Consider the following 19731-nt stretch of genomic DNA (forward strand, 5'->3'; position numbering starts at 1 on the left):
CAAAAATCATTCAAGAGCATATTTTAGTTCTGTTTTCTTAATATGTAATAACTAGTGATGAATAGCAGAAGAAAAAATAGCTTTGTTAGAGCTTATCCCTAGCCAAGCCACAACAAAATTGCCCAATCTTTTGGGTGGCTTAAAGGTATAGGGATTTTCATGCACTTTAAAATTTTCTTTTTAATTTTAAAAATAAGGGAATGGGACAGTCTCTTTCATGCAAATTTTTGCTTTTAAGAGGGAAAAAATGAGGGACTGCCGGCTTAGTAGGTAGTAAGGGTGTATCATCTCAGCCATATTGGTGCAGTATTACCTCAGTTTTTCAAAAGAAGCTGTCCCAGATTCATCCTTGTGGACCTGCTCTCGCTCCATGTGCTTTCCCTTACATTTCTCATCTCTCAGGGCCTTGGAACTGGATTTGTGACGATACAACTTTTTGTGTGTCGGTCCGTTATTGCCTAAAGTGCTCATGTTACTATACTTTTTATCAAAGAAGGTAGAGCGAGAGTCCTCGTTATAACCAGGCATGTTTGCACGGCCGGGATCACCTGTTGCTGCTTTCCCATTACTTTTGCTGACACCCTTGATTGACCTGTGATTCTTAGCGGCTCCTGGTGACCCACTGTTGATCTTTTTCTTAGACTCCAGTGGTGTCCCAGCCAATATTTTGAGGGTTTTTAATTTTAGACTATTGGACTCAGGGGAATAGAATATGTTGGGATCCCCATGGTGCTCCATGGGTTCCCAAAGGGGCTCTATGGAGGCCATCATGAATCTCTGCACATCTGCCATACCAGAGGCAATGTTGGACAAGATATAGGAAGGCTCCTGAAATTCCCGTTGGTCATCATCCAGAAGGCTGTTGGTGTTGGTGCTCATGCTCATTTCACTCCAGCCTGGGCTGCTTTCCTTCCCCAAGGCCCAATCTCCACAAAGTCCCTTTTGACTTGGCATCTTCATAGAGGCCATAGGGCCGTCATGTTGGATACATTCAGCCAATGTCTTCCCAGTGGAGGATATGCTGTTGGTTTGGCCTCCTCCACGGCCAACGCCAATTTGCATTTTCTCACCATTGATGGCAGCCATATATTTCCCTTTCTTTGTGGACTTAGGCACCTGGCGGGAGTTTTTTCCAGGTGGCTTTTCAATCCCCTTGTTGCCTTTGAGGGACTTTTTCCTGGTGTTTTTCTGAGAAGAGCTTTGGTTCACAGCCCCATTCTTGCTGGGTGAACTTTTCTTTCTTGATTTTGACACTTTGTTGTTGGTACTAGTTTGACCAGATGGATCATTAAATGTTGACAGGCAAGGGTTTTTTTGGAGCAGGCTGACAGAATCCTCATCATTAAACATATGGAACTGAAACTGGTGGTTATTTAAAGTAAATCCATCCTCTATTTGGACCTGCCGTGAAAGAGTACCACAGTCCCACTTGATTTTTTCCACACTGTCCAGTGGTCCTGGGACACCCTCTTGGAACCCCTTCAGTGTTCCTAGTGTCTTGATACTCTCACATCTGGTAATTTGAGGGGAAAGACTAGGGGTGTCCGGTGGGGACATCTCTGAAAGGGAAGAGTGGCGGAATTTGTCAGGGGTGAAGTTGGATATATCCAGGAGGTCAGTGGACTCCTTTAGTGGTGCTATCTCATCAATGCTCTGCTGGATCACCAGCTTAGGGCTGCAATGGGCCAGGAAATCATCAGTGATATCATCATCGCCATCCTTTTCACAGGACTTCAAGCTTAAGGAGCAATAATTACTTGAGCTGACAGAGAGTGGGGCCATTGAATCAAAGCTAAAGAGCCGACCATCATCCATATTGACTGGCCCCTGCTGGAAAGGAAAGCAGATCTCTCCATTATTAAAGTGACATAATTGGTAAGAATCATCAGATGGGATCTGGGTGTCTTGTACAGAGTCATACAGGACCTTGTTGCAACTACTGCCACCACCATTGAGGCAGATTGGATTGTATGTCGTAGGTGTGAGATTATTTTCCATGGACACTACTTGGGAGGCTCCAAATTCACCGGATTGGGTTGGAGCTATCTCCCTTGAGACTTCAGCCATGAATTCCTGGGTGCCAGAAGTAGTCTTGTTGGGCCATACATTTCCATAGTTGCTTGATTCCATTTTAAAGTTATGAGATGACCGCTGCAGCTCAGAATCAGAGGATGAGGTGAGCACACAATCCTGGGTAGGCTGGAGAGGTACAAATGATTTTTCGGTTTGAGTGAGGTTGCCTTCATTTTGGTCTGGAGAATGGTGGCTGAAGTATGAGATACTAGTGTTATTTGACAAATCAGAGGCATCTAACAATGTCTGCAGATACCCTCCAGGGATAACAGGTAAATTAGTGGTAACATTAGCAGATGATAAAGGCATTTCAGAAGAGCAGGTCGTTGGTAGAAAAGTGGAATTCTTAGTAACCTTTCCCTCATGAAATTCAGATAGATGGGAACTGTTTGAGATCCCAGTAATAATTTCATTCTTTAAATTGGCCTTAGAGGATTGGTCTTCCAAGAGAGGGCTCATTTGAACAATTGGCTTGCTTTCTTGCCCAGCAGCTTTGACTTTCTTAGATTTTAACCTAGCTTCACTTTTAAATTTGATTTTGTTGAGCACTTTCCTCTCTGGCCCCTTGAACTCTGTGTCTTGGGCTTTGACTTTCACTGATTCAGAACCTGTGATGTCATTTAAATGTGATCCATTTGCACAGCTAGGGGAAGCCAGAGTTGCTGACTTCAGTGTACCTTTTAGGCCTCCATCTTCTTTACGATTGCTAGCTTGCCTCTGATCATTGCATAATGAAACCTGTTTACTACTTGCTGAAATTTCAATGGATGGGATTCTTTGAATTCTGTGCCTATTTCCAAGTTTAGATTTTCGTTTCCGAGCAGGTGGCAGAAATGACACCTCAAAGCTACCTGGTTCAAAGCTTTGCTTTTGGGAAAAAGGTGTCTTGATGGAGTCCATGTTGGTGTTTCTCTGCTTCTTCTTCTTTTGCCAGAAGCCTTTCAAGGGTGCCAGCTTGGCATATTTGTTAAGCTGATTCTCACTCAAATTCACTGTTGTCTCACTGGCATCCACCTTACCCAACTTCACCAGCATGTTCTTCTCACCTTTAAAGCGATTAATGATGATATATTTGATAATAACAGGGGGCTCCTTACGGGTTACTTTTCTTCTCTTTTTGGGACACCATTCATCATCATCTTCCTCTTTGGAACCAACTGGCAGCCATTCCTTCCTCTCATTTACTTTTTCACCCTCTAGTGAGTCAACATCATATAGATAATCTTCACTGTATCTGACTTTTCTCTTGGCTCGCAGCCCATAGTTTTGCTGGGAGGAGGAGCTGCCAGAGTTAGTGTCCCGAGCCATATAGCGACTACAGTCCTTGATCTCACCCATAGCATCATATGAGACCTCAATGAAGGAACTATCATCACTGAAATTCCCTGATGTCTCCAAGGAATTGACAAGATGGCCCTGCTTTGGATTCTTAAGTTGCTCTACTTCAGTCCCACTGCATGGTTTATTTAAGGCAGATTTTTCTCCATTATCCTTTCCATTTTTCTTCTCTACACCTTTGTCTTCCTGTCCTTCCTCTTTGCCTTTCTTCTTGTCCAAGTTTTTATCTTCCTCCCCCAAGATGATGCTCACATCAGGGACCTTGAATTGGGAAAAATCACTGCTCTGCTTCAGGGCCCCACTCTTAGACTCTCGCTTGGGGCAAGTAGTAAAGACGCTGGGGAAAAAGTTGAATTGAGCATCTTCCTGCATCAAAAGAGTAGTCTTGTCTCGAACATTGTCCTGAAAGGACTCATATCGAATTTTCAGGGAGCAGACATCACTGCCTAGTGTTGATTCATCATCATCAAACATGTAGTTATCCACGTCTTCTTCAGAGAATAGGTTGACAGACAGCTCATTCTTGGAACAGAGGTCAAGCAGTTCAATCTTACTTTCACTAATGAAAGTCTCAAAGTAACCCCAATCCTGATTGGAATTTGCAAGCAAAGCTTCTTCTGTGTTGCACTTGTCTAATAGTAATGCCTCATAATAGCTTTTCTGAGCTGGATCCTCCAAGTCAATGTCAGGTTTTTCAGTTTCTCGTCTGTCTCCTACCCTTGATTTATGTAAGGGGAAGCCTAGGAGCTGGTCTGAGAGCAGCTGCTCTCCATATTTCATATTTTCTCCAGCATTAATACACTGAATCCCTATATCAGAGACTGCACATGTTTCATAATCCCTGTTTAGATCACCAACTTTCAGACTGATCCCTGGCTCAGGATCTACTGCATCCTTGGATTCCATGAAACAGCCTAAGCAAGTCCGACTTGGCTGCATGAGGCAGTCCCCATTCAGAGCTGACATGCCTGCAGGCTCCATTATGGCAAATGGAGTTTTCTCACACTCATTGGGAAGTGACCATGTGTTCAGGCCTTTTGCAATGCCAGATGTGAGGGAGATGGCATTCACAGAGGCACTATTAGCAGCATGCTCGGGTGCTTCAATCAGGCCCAAAGGAGAGGGTGGGCTCTGCATACAGGGCTTCTTAGAGGGTAGAGGCAGAAGACCTCTGGGATACATCACGGTTTCCTTTTGTGCCACCGGTATAGGCTGGATAGGTGCAGCAGCTTCTAGAGCTGCAAATGATTTCATTGCCACATCTTGGTCTTCTGAGTCTAGAGAAAAGGGAAAGAAATGACAGGAATAAAATTAAGGGTCTTAGACAAGACTCATTAAATCTCTTTCCCTTGATGAGTTTGGTACTTGATCTTATTATATAAGCTAACCCTTCACATCTCTAGCTTTACAAATAAAAACTACAATGTTAAAGAACAATGCTGATTTTATATTGAACATTCATGCAAGTGAAAAATAATAATTATTTAGGCCGAACTTCTTCCTCAGAGAAATACAGAGCTCTCCTCAGAAATGAGAAAAGAACTGGACTACATGATCAATTAGAAAGTAAAGGCTTTCAAGGAGAAAATGCTCAGATGGCACATTAATCGTTTTGAGCTATGAGGCTCAGGCCTGTCCTTTAGATCCATGTTCTGGAAGCTCCTAGTGACTCTAGAAGTTCTTTTTTTCTTTTTTTTACACTGAGTCTCACTCTGTTTCCCAGGCTAGAGAGCAGTGGTGTGATCTTGGCTCATTGCAATCTCTGCCTCCTGGGTTCAAGCGATTCTCATGCCTAAGCTTCCCGAGTAGCTGGGATTACCGGTGCCTGCCACCACATTCGGCTAATTATTTATATTTTTGGTAGAGATGAGGTTTCACCATGTTGGCCAGGCTGGTCTCAAACTCCTGACCTCAAATGATCTGCCCACTTCAGTCTCCCAAAGTGCTGGGATTACAGATGTAAGCCACTGTGCCCAGCCACTCTAGAAGTTCTAAGCCTTACATCAGAGCAGATTTCTAATTCACTAGGAATTTTGAGAAACTTCATCTGACGGATATGATTTGGGAGGGTAAAGGGGTCAAATTCAATGCTTCTTAAAGACTCTTATAGCCCAGTAAGATATTTGGCGGAATAAAGTTTACAATTAACATTCATTTCAGAGGCATCCTGGACTCAACCTGTCCCAACTTTGTGGGCATTGAAAATCCATAGTAATAACAGAGAGATATTATATACTATAATTAAATTTTCTTACCATTTTCTTTGACCCCATTAATCAGAGTGTTTTCTCCGTTGGCTGAGGCAACAATAGCCTTATCTTGCTGGTTATCCATGAATGTAACCTCTTATTGTTTCATTCCAAGTCCAAATGCTGTCCAACCTGCATATTTCAAATATATAATATCAGTCATTAAATTTGTTTTATTTTGTGTTTTATAGGTTATTTCAGCTAGAGGAGTCTTAAAAGGCTTACTGGGATTTACCTGTTTCCAGACTGACTTCATCACTGCTATTGTTTTTGTTTCACAATTTATACCTACCATATAAAGTCAATTTGGAAACTCACTTCATTCATACATCCTAGATCCTTCCATTGCCTCTGGACTACCATATTACTCAAAACTGAAATCTGAGGAAGCACACAAACTTATCCCTTCCTCCAAATAGTAACACATTTAACCTAATCATGGTTGCCTGATTAAGAAGAACACAAAGCACAGATTAACCTGAGATAAGGTGTGTTTGTGTGTGTGTGTTTGTGTGTGGCAATTAACTTTATTTTTATTTGCCTCATTTCTATTTCAAATGATCCGATGCTCTTGAAAAACAAGGCAATTCATACATATACACACACATACATCATATTCAGATTTTCTCTTTCTGTGCCTTACAATTTGACTGCTAAGAGTGAAGGAGGTAGAGAATTTCTTGGTTTCTCAACTTTCAGAACTTTAACTTGAACACTGACAAGTATTCTTCCAAACCCACAGCAAGATTTTTTAAAAATGTGATTACAAAGAAGATTAGATTTTCTGAAAAGTCCCTAGCATGGTCTGACATTTTTAGGGCATAGTACATATATCTATCTATAGCTCCTCAGCTCCTGCCCACCTACTTGAGTGGTATTTACATGGAAAATGATAGGCAATGAGAAGGGGAAATCTGCCACATGTCACTGCAATATCCAGCCCACCCCCTGTCCCTAGACCTTCTCCTCAGCTGAGCACTAATGCTACTAATGCTACTATGCTACTAATAATCAAGCATCTATTATAAGAATCTCAATTGTATAGTCATTTATCCTAATGCATGCATATACTATAAAAAGTAGGTCCAGCATCGAGAAACAAGAAGCCATAACAGTTTCACATGATTCAATCTATAAGATATTTTAGCCATCTGGGCTTATTTCCTTATCTATAAAATATGAAGATTGTATTAGGCAGTCTCTCAGTTTTAAAAATGTTAGATGACTCTGGGTTTCCCTTAACACTTATATACAGTATTAGAATTGCCACATTTCCTTCTCATTTTATATGAGATCTGATTTGATGCATAGGCAATAAACCATGAGTGCCAGGGAAAAGAGAAAAAGTATGCTTACTTGTATTTACACAGAAAAGGGATAGAGAGTTTTAAAAGATGGAGAGGAGTGGCTAGCAATGTTCAAGTCCCCATTCGTTGTCAAGGAGGGCTCATTTGTAATAGAACTGAATGAACAGATTGGATAGCTGCCTCTGCTTCAAAGAGGACCCTGTGAGTCAGATGGAATCATACTGCCATCATGTGCATTTTTGTTTTGGAGTTCAGTAGAACTTCAGGTATCATTTACCTCTCTTTTTCCCCTTCACTAAGTCCATTTTGGCAGGAACTTGATAAGTGGTAAATTACCTTTAGATTTCAATAATCTAATGTCTTCTTATCCTTTATGTCTATAGTTAACTACAAGCAAGTCCATTTTTTATCATCAGAAGACCAAGATATGGAAAGACAGACTGTGACAGCCAAGGTTGTAAAACAATATAATGATAGATCTATGAAAACCCCCCCAAGTCTCCTGACCAAGAAACCAGGTGTTTTTTCTTAAAACACAAAATGCCATCTCCATAACTCTTGCCATTTCCAACCCCTGACTAAAACAGGGCTAGAGAAATACAAGTTTCCACATGTTACTGATTTGTACTTCTATAACTTTTCAAGCAGAAAAATAAAGAACAGTTGCTACATATAAGCATTAGTTATTAGTAAAAATTAATGTATCATGAAATATATATAGGAACAATATGCATAGGTATCAACAATTATCTAATTTTTTTTTTTTGAGACAGAGTCTCATTCCATCACCAAAGAGGAGGAAGGCAGTGGCATCTCCAGAGTTCAAGCAATTCTTGTGTCTCAGCCTCCCAAGTAATTGGAATTAATGGGTGTGCACCTCCACGCCCGGCTAATTTTTGTATCTTCAGTAGAGAGGGGGTTTCACCATATTTGCCAGGTTGGTCTTGAACTCCTGACCTCAAGTGATCCACCTACTTCAGCCTCTCAAAGTGCTGGATTACAGGCATGAGCCACCATGTCTGGCCAATTATCCAATCTTTGGAGACAGGACAAGAACACTACATCTGGGGACATATTAGTGCCACTGTAACTTTACTCTGGGATGTTATTTCTCTAAGAAAATAAATTTCCTCTAATGGAAAAATCTGGCCAAGCACCCAGAATTTATGACTCTGAAGTAAAAGGAATCTTATAGGGCTGAGAATAGAGAGGAGATATACTTTGGCAAGAGAAAAAGAAGAGTTAGAGTGGGGGCATGGGAGCTTGGATGTATAATTAATTACCTCATAAGTGTGGTTATATTAGGTTCCCATTTTATTGGAAAGAGGAAAACTGAGTATCACAGATATTAACTTAGACATTATCGATAATTTGGGCCTTTGTTCTCCAGAATTAGTAGGCTAGACCCTGAGCAGACAATCCTTTAGTGCTTTCCTATAACTTTTCAAATCTCAGCTATAAACAGGACAACTAAAGGTACATATTTTCCTACATATATATTTACTAATTCCTTGGCTGTTTATAAAAATAATTTTGTGGGGGAATTATGATTTCTTACAGTTACAATACAAACAACTCTGGACTTGCTTTAGCTTTCCCCCACTGATCAGCATTTTAGGACAGTAAATTAGGTGGGGTTTTAACATCTATTTTGAGCTAAAATTGATTAACACTTTTGGAAGAATGTACAACAAATTGCTTTGCTGATCACAGTAAATTGCACAGCATAATGGCATTAAAATAACATTAGCATGGAGATAGTATTTTGAAGCAAAGAAATGCTCCATTAAACTGGAAAAGCAATCTCTCCTATTTGCCCTTCTCCTCAGTTGGGCCTGAGAAAGGCTCATAGATCCTGTCCCAATAGGCTGCTATCCTCTTTCCTAGAGGCCTTGAAGTCTCAGGTCTCAGAGTCTAGATGACCCACACCAGCATTTGTGTTGAGGCTGTCCCTGGCTTTTCCCAACTGGGGAAAAAAAATCAAGGCAAGAAAGTAAGTCATGTTTTTGCTTATGGGCACAGGGCAATATAGCCTTTGGAGTTTGATTAGAGCCAATCTCTGGGATGCCAGTTTAAATCAATTCATCAAAATTATTAGTACAACCTGTGATCATGGTACTGTATCAGGTACGGCATAGAAAAGACAGATAAATGAAGCTACATCTCTGTTCTCAAGATGCTCAGAGTCTAGAGGAGAAAAGCAAGCCATAGACAAATTGTAAGTATAATACATTGAAAGAGAGGCAGAAAGTTTCTATGGGGATCCAAAATAGACGGAAATTATTCCAATTATAGAGAAGAGGGAGATTTGGGAAAGCTTTACTAAAAGCAGCAACATTAAGGTGGACCTTGAAGGATGATCTTCTGGAGGTGAATATGGGGAAGTTCAGTAGAGAGAAAAGTGTTCCAGGCAGAAGGACCTTCATAAAATGATAAAAGTCTCCCTCCCACACCAGTCTATCTTCTAAACAACTGCTATAGAATCATAGCAAGTTGACAAGTTACCTTAAAACTTTCTGTTTTGTTTTACAAAATATTCTCCTCAATCAATCCTCACCTTCTCCAGTTGTATCCTCTTTTCATTTTGTTCACTTCCCCCTATGCTCCCAAATATTCTAATGCTCTCTGCTCCCTTAATATTATACCACTTGTTTTTGCTTCTGGGTGTCTTGCACTTGATATTCTCTTTGTTTGGAATGCCTGTCCCCTTTTCCCATTCCTTCCTTTCCTTCCTTTCCCAACCTCCGTTCACCTCTCTGTCCTCTTCCCTACTCAGTTTTTCCTTGACACAGTCCTTGACTTCCTACTCCAAACAAAATTAGTCTCTGTCATTCTCTGTATTCTCAAATACTTTTAATCTCCTCTGTGTTCATCATATTATACAAGTTTTACTACTTTGTATCTGATGCCCCCCAAAGACTAAGCATCAACACCCCCAACTCCATAGGGCCTAACTCACATAGTGCTTATAACATGATATGTACTTTGTAAAAATTGGTTAAACAATGATGTTTAATGGTAGGAAAAGATGGGAGATAATTTAGGGAATAGTAAGTATTTGGCTGAAATAGGTACAAACAAGAAAACAGAGTGGAAAGATAAACCGAAGTATACTGTGGAGGCCAACTAAATTGTAATTCAGGAAGATGCTGAAGGGTTTTGAGTAGTGAAGAATACTAGGACCAGTGAAAGTAGGAGAGACAGAGGGTAGGGAGATAGGAAAAATATTAAGGTGTTAGATGTCAAAAAGATTAGAATTCAGGAGGAGGACATAGGAATGAATAGGAGATATTAGACATAAGCAGAACTGCATAAGTGTGCTGTACAGACCTGGAAAATGATTTAGATGTGACAGGTAGGGGAGCAAAAGTCAGAATATAGAGAGAAGCAAGAGATGAAACAGTTAATAGATTATTGTGAAGGAAGAATGGGTGGTTGGATTCCAGACCAGAGTAGCCTCAGATATATTGGTGTCAGGATATTCTTATGAATAAAGGAAGGCCAATATGAAGACCAACTGTCAGGTCTAACATGTCTAATGAAGCTGACCAGGACCTTAGCTGTCACGCTGGAAAGAAGGCAACTGAGCAGCAAACTGTTACAGATGGGGAATCTACAGGTTGGGTTAGGGACTGTAATGAAGCAAGGAGATGGTACTGCTATAGGAAATAGAACCACAGACAGTTTTCCAAGCTAGTCCAGCTAGCTCTATGTAGTCTGATTTTTCCCAGTCTTGCTATAGTCAGTATAATGGATGGCAGTATCAGCAACAGTACAGAGAACACATTCTGATCCATAATTCTGCTTGGCTAATTCTATTTTCTGATACATACCAGGATTTTAAGACCCTAAGCTAGAATTACAGAGGTATGATGATGTTAAGTAGAGAAAACATGCTTAAATGAGCAGCAATACAAGTTTTTAAAATATTGAGGATGAGAAAGACATCAAAAAGATATTACCACAGCTACACTCTAAAGTATTTGATATATTTCTTAAACATAAGACCTAACTCCATAACAACCCTAGAAGAAAACCTATATAATACCATTCAGGACAAAGGCATGGGCAAGGACTTCATGACTAAAACACCAAAAGCAATGGCAACAAAAGCCAAACTTGATAAATGGGATCTAAGTAAACTAAAGAGCTTCTGCACAGCAAAAGAAACTATCATTAGAATGAACTGGCAACAAACAGAATGGGAAAAAAATTTTTGCAATTTACCCATGTGATAAAGGGCTAATATCCAGAATCTACAAGGAGCTTAAATTTACAACAACAAAAAACCCAATCCCATCAAAAAGTGGGCAAAGGATAGGAACAAACACTTCTTAAAAGAAGACATTTTTGCAGCAAGCAAACAAACATTAAAAAAAGCTCATCATCACTGGTCATTAGAGAAATGCAAATCAAAACCACACTGAGGAAGATGGCTGAATAGGAAAAGCTCTGGAGTGCAGTTCCCAGCAAGAACAATGCAGAGGGTGAGTGCCCACTGCATTTCCAAGCAAATTTTCACTGCCCACAGACCAGGAGATTCCCAGGTTGAAAAGTGCCACTAGTTTTCAGCATGGTGGTCTCAGCTGGCGCTGGGTTGGCAGCACACAGAAACTCACACAAATCTGGGCAGCCATTTCAACTGGCGCCTAGAATGCCTGGGAGACAGAGCCACCCATTCAACTGAAAGGGAGGGTGCAGAGACAGGGAGCAAGGCGATCTGGCTTGGCAGGTACCACCCCCACAAAACAAGCAATTTGATACACTCTGAATTGAGGATTTCACAGCAAGTGCAGCTGGACCCAGGATGGTCCAGCTCAGTGGCAGGAAGGGCGACCACCACTACTGAGGCAGTCTGCCACTACCAACACAGTTCACACAGCAGCTGGGCAGAACCTGCAGCAGCACAGCAACACCTCTGTTGGCAGACTGTGACTAGACTACTCTGTGTGGGGCAGGGCAGGGCATCTATGAAAAAAGGCAGAATGACAGGAACTTATAAATAAAGCTGACTTTCCTAGGACAGAGGACCTGGGAAAAGAGGCAATTATGAGTTTCACTGCAGCAGACTTAAACGTACCTGCCCAGCAGCTGTGAATGAACAATGGAGCTCACAGCTCAGCACTTGAGCTCCTATAAAGGACAGACTGTCTCCTCAAGCAGCTCCCTGACCCCCGTATATCCAAAGAGTCACCTCATAAAGGAGAGCTCAGACTGACATCTGGTGGGTATCCTTCTGGGATAAAGATAGCAGAAGAAGAAACTGGCAGCAACCCTTACTGTTCTGCAGCTGCTGCAGGTGATCCCCAGGCAAGCAGGGCCTGGAGTGGACCTCAGAAGTCCTACAGCAGAGGGGCCAGACTGTTAGAAGGAAAACTAAGAAACAGAAAGAAACAACTTCATCATCAACAAACAGGACGTCCACTCAGAGACCCAATCTGAAAGTCAACAACTACAAAGACGACAGGTGGATAAATCCACAAAGATGAGAAGAAACCAGTGCAAAAAGAATGAAAACACCCAAAACCATAACGCCTCTCCTCCTACAAGGGATCACAACTCCTCATCAGCAAGGGAACAAGGCTGGATAAGGAATGAGTGTGATAAATTGACAGAATCAGTCTTCAGAAGGTGGGTAAAGAAACTTCTGTGCGCTAAAAGAACATGTTTTAATCCAATGCAAAGAAACTAAGAATGTTGAAGAAAGATTTGATGAAATGCTAACAAGAATAAACAACTTAAAGAGGAATATAAGGGCATTGATGGAGCCAAAAAACAAAAACAAAACAAAACAAAACAAAACAAAAAAAACCACAACTTCCAAAGCATACACAAGTTTCAACAGCTGAATTGACCAAGCAGAAGAAAGGATATCAGAGGTCGAAGATCAACTCAGTGAAATAAAAAGAGAAGGTAAGATTAGAGAAAAAAGGGTAAAAAGGAATGAACAAAGTTCATATTCAAGAAATACGAAACTATGTGAAAAGACCTAATCTATGTTTGATAGGTGTACCTGAATGTGGTGGAGAGAATGAATCCAAACTGGAAAATACTCTTGAGGATATTATCCAGGAAAACTTCCCCAACCTAGCAAGGCAGGGCAATATTTAAGTCCAGGAAACACAGAGAACACCACAAAGATATTCCTCAAGAAGAGCAACCCCAAGGCACATAATCATCAGATTCACCAGGGTTGAAATGAAGGAGAAAATGCTAAGGGCAGCCAGAAGGAAAGGTCAGGTTACCCACAAAGGGAAGCCCATTAGACTCACAGCAGATCTCTCAGCAGAAACCCTACAAGCCAGAAGAGAGTGGGGGCCAATATTCAACATCCTTAAAGAAAAGAACTTTCAACCCAGAATTTCATAAGTGAAGGAAAAATAAAATCCTTTGCAAACAAGCAAGTACTCAGAGATTTCATCATCACCAAGCCTGCTTTACAAGAGCTCCTGACAGAGGCACTAAACATATAAAGGAACAACCAGTACCAGCCACTCAAAAAACATACCAAATGGTAAAGAGCATCAAAACAATGTAGAAACTGCATCAACTAATGGGCGTAACAGCCAGCTAACATTAAAATGGCAGGATCAAATTCACACATAACAATATTAACCCCAAATGTAAATGGGCTAAATGCCCCAATCAGAAGACACAGACTGGCAAATTGGATAAAAAGCCAAAACCCATTGGTGTGCTGTATCCAGGAAACCCATCTCACATGCAAAGGCTGAAAATAAAGGGATGAAAGAAGATTTGCTAAGCAAATGGAGAGAGAAAAAAAAAGCAGGAGTTGCAATTTGCATCTCAGATAAAATAGACTTTAAACCAACAAAGATCAAAAGAGACAAAGAAGGACATTAGTAAATAGTAAAAGGATCAATGCAACAAGAAGGGAAAGTATAGTAAAAGGATCAATGCAACAAGAAGAGATAACGATCCTAAATATATATGTACCCAATACAGGAGCACCCAGATACATAAAACAAGTTCTTAATGACTTACAAAGAGACTTAGACTCACACACAATAATAGTGGGAGACTTTAACACCCGATTGTCAATATTAGACGGATCAACGAGACAGAAAATTAACAAGGATATCCAGGACTTGAACTCAAACCTGGAACAAGCAAACCTAATAGATATTTACAGAACTCTCCACCCCAAATCCACAGAATATACATTTTTCTCAGCACCACGTCATACCCACTCTAAAACTGACCACATAATTGGAAGTAAATCACTCCTCACCAAATACAAAAGAATGGAAATCATAATAAATAGCCTCTCAGACCACAGTGCAATAAATTAGAACTCAGAATTGAGAAACTAACTCAGAACCACACAGCTTCAGGGAAAATGAACAACTGGCTGTTGAATGTTGATTGGACAAACAATGAAATGAAGGCAGAAATAAAGATGTTCTTCGAAAGCAATGAGAACAAAGACACAACATACCAGAATCTCTGGGACACATTTAAAGCAGCGTCAAGAGGAAAATTTATAGCAATAAATGCCCACATGAGAAGCAAGGAAAGATCTAAAATCGACACCCTATCATGAAAATTGAAAGAGGTAGAGGAACAAGACCAAAAAAATCTCAAAACCTAGCAGAAGACAAGAAATAACTAAGATCAGAGCAGAGCTGAAGGAGATAGAGACACAAAAAACACTTCAAAAAATCGATACATCCAGGAGCTGGTTTTTCGAAAAGATCAACAAAATAGACAGACCACTACCCAGGTTAATAAAAAAGAAAAGAGAGAATAATCAAGCAGATGCAATAAAAAATGATAAAGGGGATATCGCCACAGATTCCACAGAAATACAAACCATCATCAGAGATTATCACAAACTTCTCTATGTACATAAACAAGTAAACCTGGAAGAAATGGATAATTTCCTGGACACTTGCAGCCTCAAGACTAAACCAGGAAGAAGATGAAACTCTGAATAGACCAATAACAAGGTCTGAACTTGTGGCAGCAATTAAGAGCCTACCACCCAAAAAAGCCCAGGTCCAGATGGGTTCACAGCCAAATTCTACCAGACATACAAAGAGGAGTTGGTACCATTCCTTCTGAAATGATTCCAAACAATATAAAAAGATGGAATCCTTCCCAAATCATTTTATGAGACAAACATCATCCTGATACCAAAACCCAGCAGAGACTCAACAAGAAAAGAAAACTTCAGGCCAATATCCATGATGAACATAGATACAAAAATCTTCAATAAATACTGGCAAACCAATTGCAACAGCACATCAAAAAGCGTATCCAACATTATCAAGTAGGTTTCATCCCACTGATGCAAGGCTGGTTCAACATATGCAAGTCTATAAACGTAATTCACCACATAAACAGAACCAAAGACAAAAACCACATGATTACTTCAATTGATGCAGAGAAGGCCTTTGACAAAATTCAACCGCCCTTTATGCTAAAAACCCTCAATAAACTAGGTATCGACAGAACGTATCTCAAAATAATAATAGCTATTTATGACAAACCAACAGCCAATATCATACTGAATTGGAAAAAACTGGAAACATTCCCTTTGAAATCTGGCACTAGACAAGAATGCCCTCTCTCACCACTCCTATTCAATACAGTATCAGAAGTTCTACTCAGAGCAATCAGGTAAGAAAAAGAAATAAAGGGTATTCAAATAGGAAATGTGGAAGTCAAATTGTCTCTATTTGCAGACGACATGATTGTATATCTAGAAGACCCCATTGTCTCATCCGAAAAGTGCCTGAAACTGATAAGCAACTTCAGCAAAGTCTCAGGACACAAAATCAATGTGCAAAAATCACAAGCATTCCTATACACCAATAACAGACATAAAGAGATCTAAATTAAGAACGAACTGCCATTCACAATTGCTACAAAGAGAATAAAATACCTAGGAATACAACTAACAAGGAATGTAAAGAACCTCTTCAAGGAGAACTATAAACCACTGCTCAACGAAATGAGAGGACACAAACAGATGGAGAAACATTCCATGTTCATAGTTAGGAAGAATCAATATTGTGAAAATGGCCATACTGCCCAAAGTAATTTACAGATTCAGTGCTATCCCCATCAAGCTACCAGTGATCTTCTTCACAGAACTGAAAAAAAAAAAACCACTTTAGAGTTCATATGAAACCAAAAGAGAGCCCACATAGCCAAGTAAATTCTAAGCAAAAAGAACAAAGAGGAAGACATCACACTACCGAACTTCAAACTATACTACGAGGCTACAGTAATCAAAACAGCATGGTACTGGTACCAAAACAGAGATATAGACCAATGGAACAGAACAGAGGCCTCAGAGGCAACACAACACATTTACAACCATCTGATCTTTGACAAACCTGCCAAAAACAAACAATGAGGAAAGGATTCCCTGTTTAATAAATGGTGTTGGGAAAACTGGCTAGCCATGTGCAGAAAGCAGAAACTGGACCCCTTCCCGACACCTTACACTAAAATTAACTCCAAATTGATTAAAGACTTAAACATAAGACCTAACACCATAAAAACACTAGAGCAAAATCTAGGCAAAACCATTCAGGACATAGGTGTAGGCAAGGACTTCATGACCAAAACACCAAAAGCATTGGCAACAAAAGCCAAAATAGACAAATGGGACCTAATCAAACTCCAGAGCTTCTGTACAGTAAAAGAAACAGTCATCAGAGTGAACTGGCGACCAACAGATTGGGAAAAAATTTTTGCAGTCTACCCATTTGACAAAGGGCTGATATCCATAATCTACAAATAACTAAGACAGATTTACAAGAAAAAAGCAAAGAAGCCCATGCAAAAGTGGGCGAAGGATATGAACAGACAGTTTACAAATGAAGACATACATTAGGCCAAAAAACATATGAAAAAATGCTCATCATCACTGGTCATTAGAGAAATGCAAATCAAAACTACATTGAGATGCCATCTCACACCAGTTAGAATGGCGATCATTAAAAAATCTGGAGACAAAAGATGCTGGAGAGGATGTGGAGAAATAGGAACACTTTTACACTGTTGGTTGGAGTGTAAATTAGTTCAATCATTGTGGAAGACTGTGTGGTGCTTCCTCAAGGACCTAGAAATAGAAATTCCATTTGACCCAGCAATCCTATTACTGGGTATGTATCTAAAGGATTATAAATCATTCCACTATAAGGACACATGCACACAAATGTTCACTGCAGCACTGTTTACAATAGCAAAGACCTGGATCCAACCCAAATGCCCATTGATGATAGACTGGATAAAGAAAATGTGGCACATATACACCATGGAATATTATGCGGCCGTCAAAAATGACGAGTTCCTGGCTGGGCTCGGTGGCTCAAGCCTGTAATCCCAGCACTTTGGGAGGCTGAGGCGGGTGGATCACAAGGTCAAGAGATCGAGACCATCTTGGTCAACATGGTGAAACCCCGTCTCTACTAAAAATACAAAAAAAAAAAAAAAATAGCTGGGCATGGTGGTGCGTGCCTGTAATCCCAGCTACTCAGGAGGCTGAGGCAGGAGAATTGCCTGAACCCAGGAGGCGTAGGTTGCGGTGAGCCGAGATCGCGCCATTGCACTCCAGCCTGGGTAACAAGAGCGAAACTCTGTCTCAAAAAAAAAAAAAAAAAAAAAATGATGAGTTCCTGTCCTTTGTAGGGACCCAGATGAACCTGGAAATCATCATTCTCAGCAAACTGACACAAGAACAGAAAATCAAACATTGCATGTTCTCATTCATAGGTGGGTGTTGAACAAAGAGAACACATGGACACAGAGAGGGGAGCATCACACCCTGGGATCTGTCAGGGGGAAATAGGGGAGGTACAGCAGGGGGTGGGGTGTTGGGGAGAGATAGTATGTGGAGAAATGCGAGATATAGGTGATGGGGAGGAAGGCAGCACATCACACTGCCATTTGTGTACCTATGCAACAATCTTGCATGTTCTTCACATGCACCCCAAAACCAAAAATGGAACTAAAAGAAAAAAAAATCTTGTCCTAAACCAATGCAAAGAAACTAAGAACCTAGAAAAAAGGTTAGATGAGATGCTAACAAGAATAAAGAGCTTAGAGAAGAGTATAAACAACTTGATGGAGCTGAAAAACACAGCACAAGAACTTTGTGAAGCATACACAAGTTTCAATAGCTGAATCAGCCAAGCAGAAGAAAGGATACCAGAGATTGAATATCAACTCAATGAAATAAAATGAGCAGGCAAGGTTAGAGAAAAAAGAATGAAAAGAAATGAACAAAGCCTTCAAGAAATATGGGATTATGTGAAAAGACCTACTGTACATTTGATAGGTGTACCTGAATGTGATGGAGACAATGCATCCAAGCTGGAAAACACTCTTCAGGATATTATCCAGGAGAACTTTCCCAACCTAGCAGCAAGACAGGCTACCATTCAAGTCCAGAAAATACAGGGAACACCCAAAGATATTCCTCAAGAAGAGCAACCCCAAGGCACATAATCATGAGATTCACCAGGGTTTAAATGAAGGAAAAAATGCTAAGGGTGGCCAGAGAGAAAGGTCAGGTTGCCCACAAAGCCATCAGACTCAAAGTAGATTTCTCCAGAAAAGCCCTACAAGCCAGAAGAGAGTGGGGGCCAGTATTCAACATCCTTAAAGAAAAGAACTTTCAACCTAGAATCTCATATCCAGCCAAACTAAGTTTCATAAGCACAGGAGAAAGAAAATCCTTTATTGACAAGTAATTGCTGAGAGATTTTGTCACCACCAGGCTTACCTTATAAGCCTGGTGGTGCTCATGAAGGAAGCACTGAACAAGGAAAGGAACAACCAGTAGCAGCCACTCCAGAAATGTACCAAATGGTAAAGATGATTGACACAATGAAAAAAATGTGTCCACTAATGGGCAAAACATCCAGATATCATCAAAATTGTAGGATCAAATTCACAAATAACAATATTAACCCTAAATGCAAATGGGCTAAATGCCCCAATCAAAAGACAAAGACTGGTAAATTGGATAAAAGTCAAGACCTATTGGTGTGTTGTATTCTGGAAACCCATCTCACATGCAAGAACACACATAGACTCAAAATAAAGTGATGGAGGAAGATGTATCAAGAAAATGGAGAGCAAAAAAAAGCAGGAGTTGCAATCCTAGTCTCTGATGAAATGAACTTTACACCAACAAAGATTAAAAGAGACAAAGAAAGACATTATATAATGGCAAAAGGATCAATGCATCAAAAAGGGCCAATGATCCTAAATATATACTCACCCAATACAGGAGCACTCAGGTACATAAATCAAGTTCTTAACGACCTACAAAGAGACTTAGACTCCCACACACAATAGTGGGAGACTTTAACACTCCACTGTCAATATTAGACAGATCAACAAGGCAGAAAATTAACAAGGATATCCAGGACTTGAACTCAGATCTGGACCAAGCGGACCTAATAGACATCTACAGAACTCTCCACCCCAAATCCATAGAATATACATTCATCTCTGTGCCACATTGCACTTACTTTAAAATCAACCACATTGGAAGTAAATCACTCGTTAGCAAATGCAAAACAACAGAAATCATAACAAACAGTCTCTAAGACCAGAGTGCAATAAAATTAGAAATCAGAATGAAGAAACTAACTCAGAATTGCACAGCTCTATGGAAACTGAACAACTGGCTCCTGAATGTCCACTGGATAAACAGTGAAATGAAGGCAGAAATAAAGATGTTTCTAGAAACCAACGAAAACGAAGAAACAACGTACCAG

The 19731-nt window shown here is 40.3% G+C and overlaps 1 protein-coding gene across 1 annotated transcript in view; it reads right to left on the reverse strand.

Moving 5' to 3' along the window:
• NEXMIF (neurite extension and migration factor) overlaps positions 1-19731 on the reverse strand; it is a 205360-nt gene that overhangs the window by 6253 nt on the left and 179376 nt on the right. The window contains exons 2-3 of the mRNA XM_003936861.3: positions 5667-5792; positions 314-4688 (exon numbers count right to left, since the gene is read on the reverse strand). Coding sequence (XP_003936910.1) covers positions 314-4688; positions 5667-5745 — 4454 coding nt within the window. The 5' untranslated portion in view covers positions 5746-5792. The remainder of the gene's footprint in view (positions 1-313; positions 4689-5666; positions 5793-19731) is intronic.

Source organism: Saimiri boliviensis, chromosome X (assembly GCF_048565385.1).
Source record: "Saimiri boliviensis isolate mSaiBol1 chromosome X, mSaiBol1.pri, whole genome shotgun sequence".
Classification (NCBI taxonomy): domain Eukaryota; kingdom Metazoa; phylum Chordata; class Mammalia; order Primates; family Cebidae; genus Saimiri; species Saimiri boliviensis.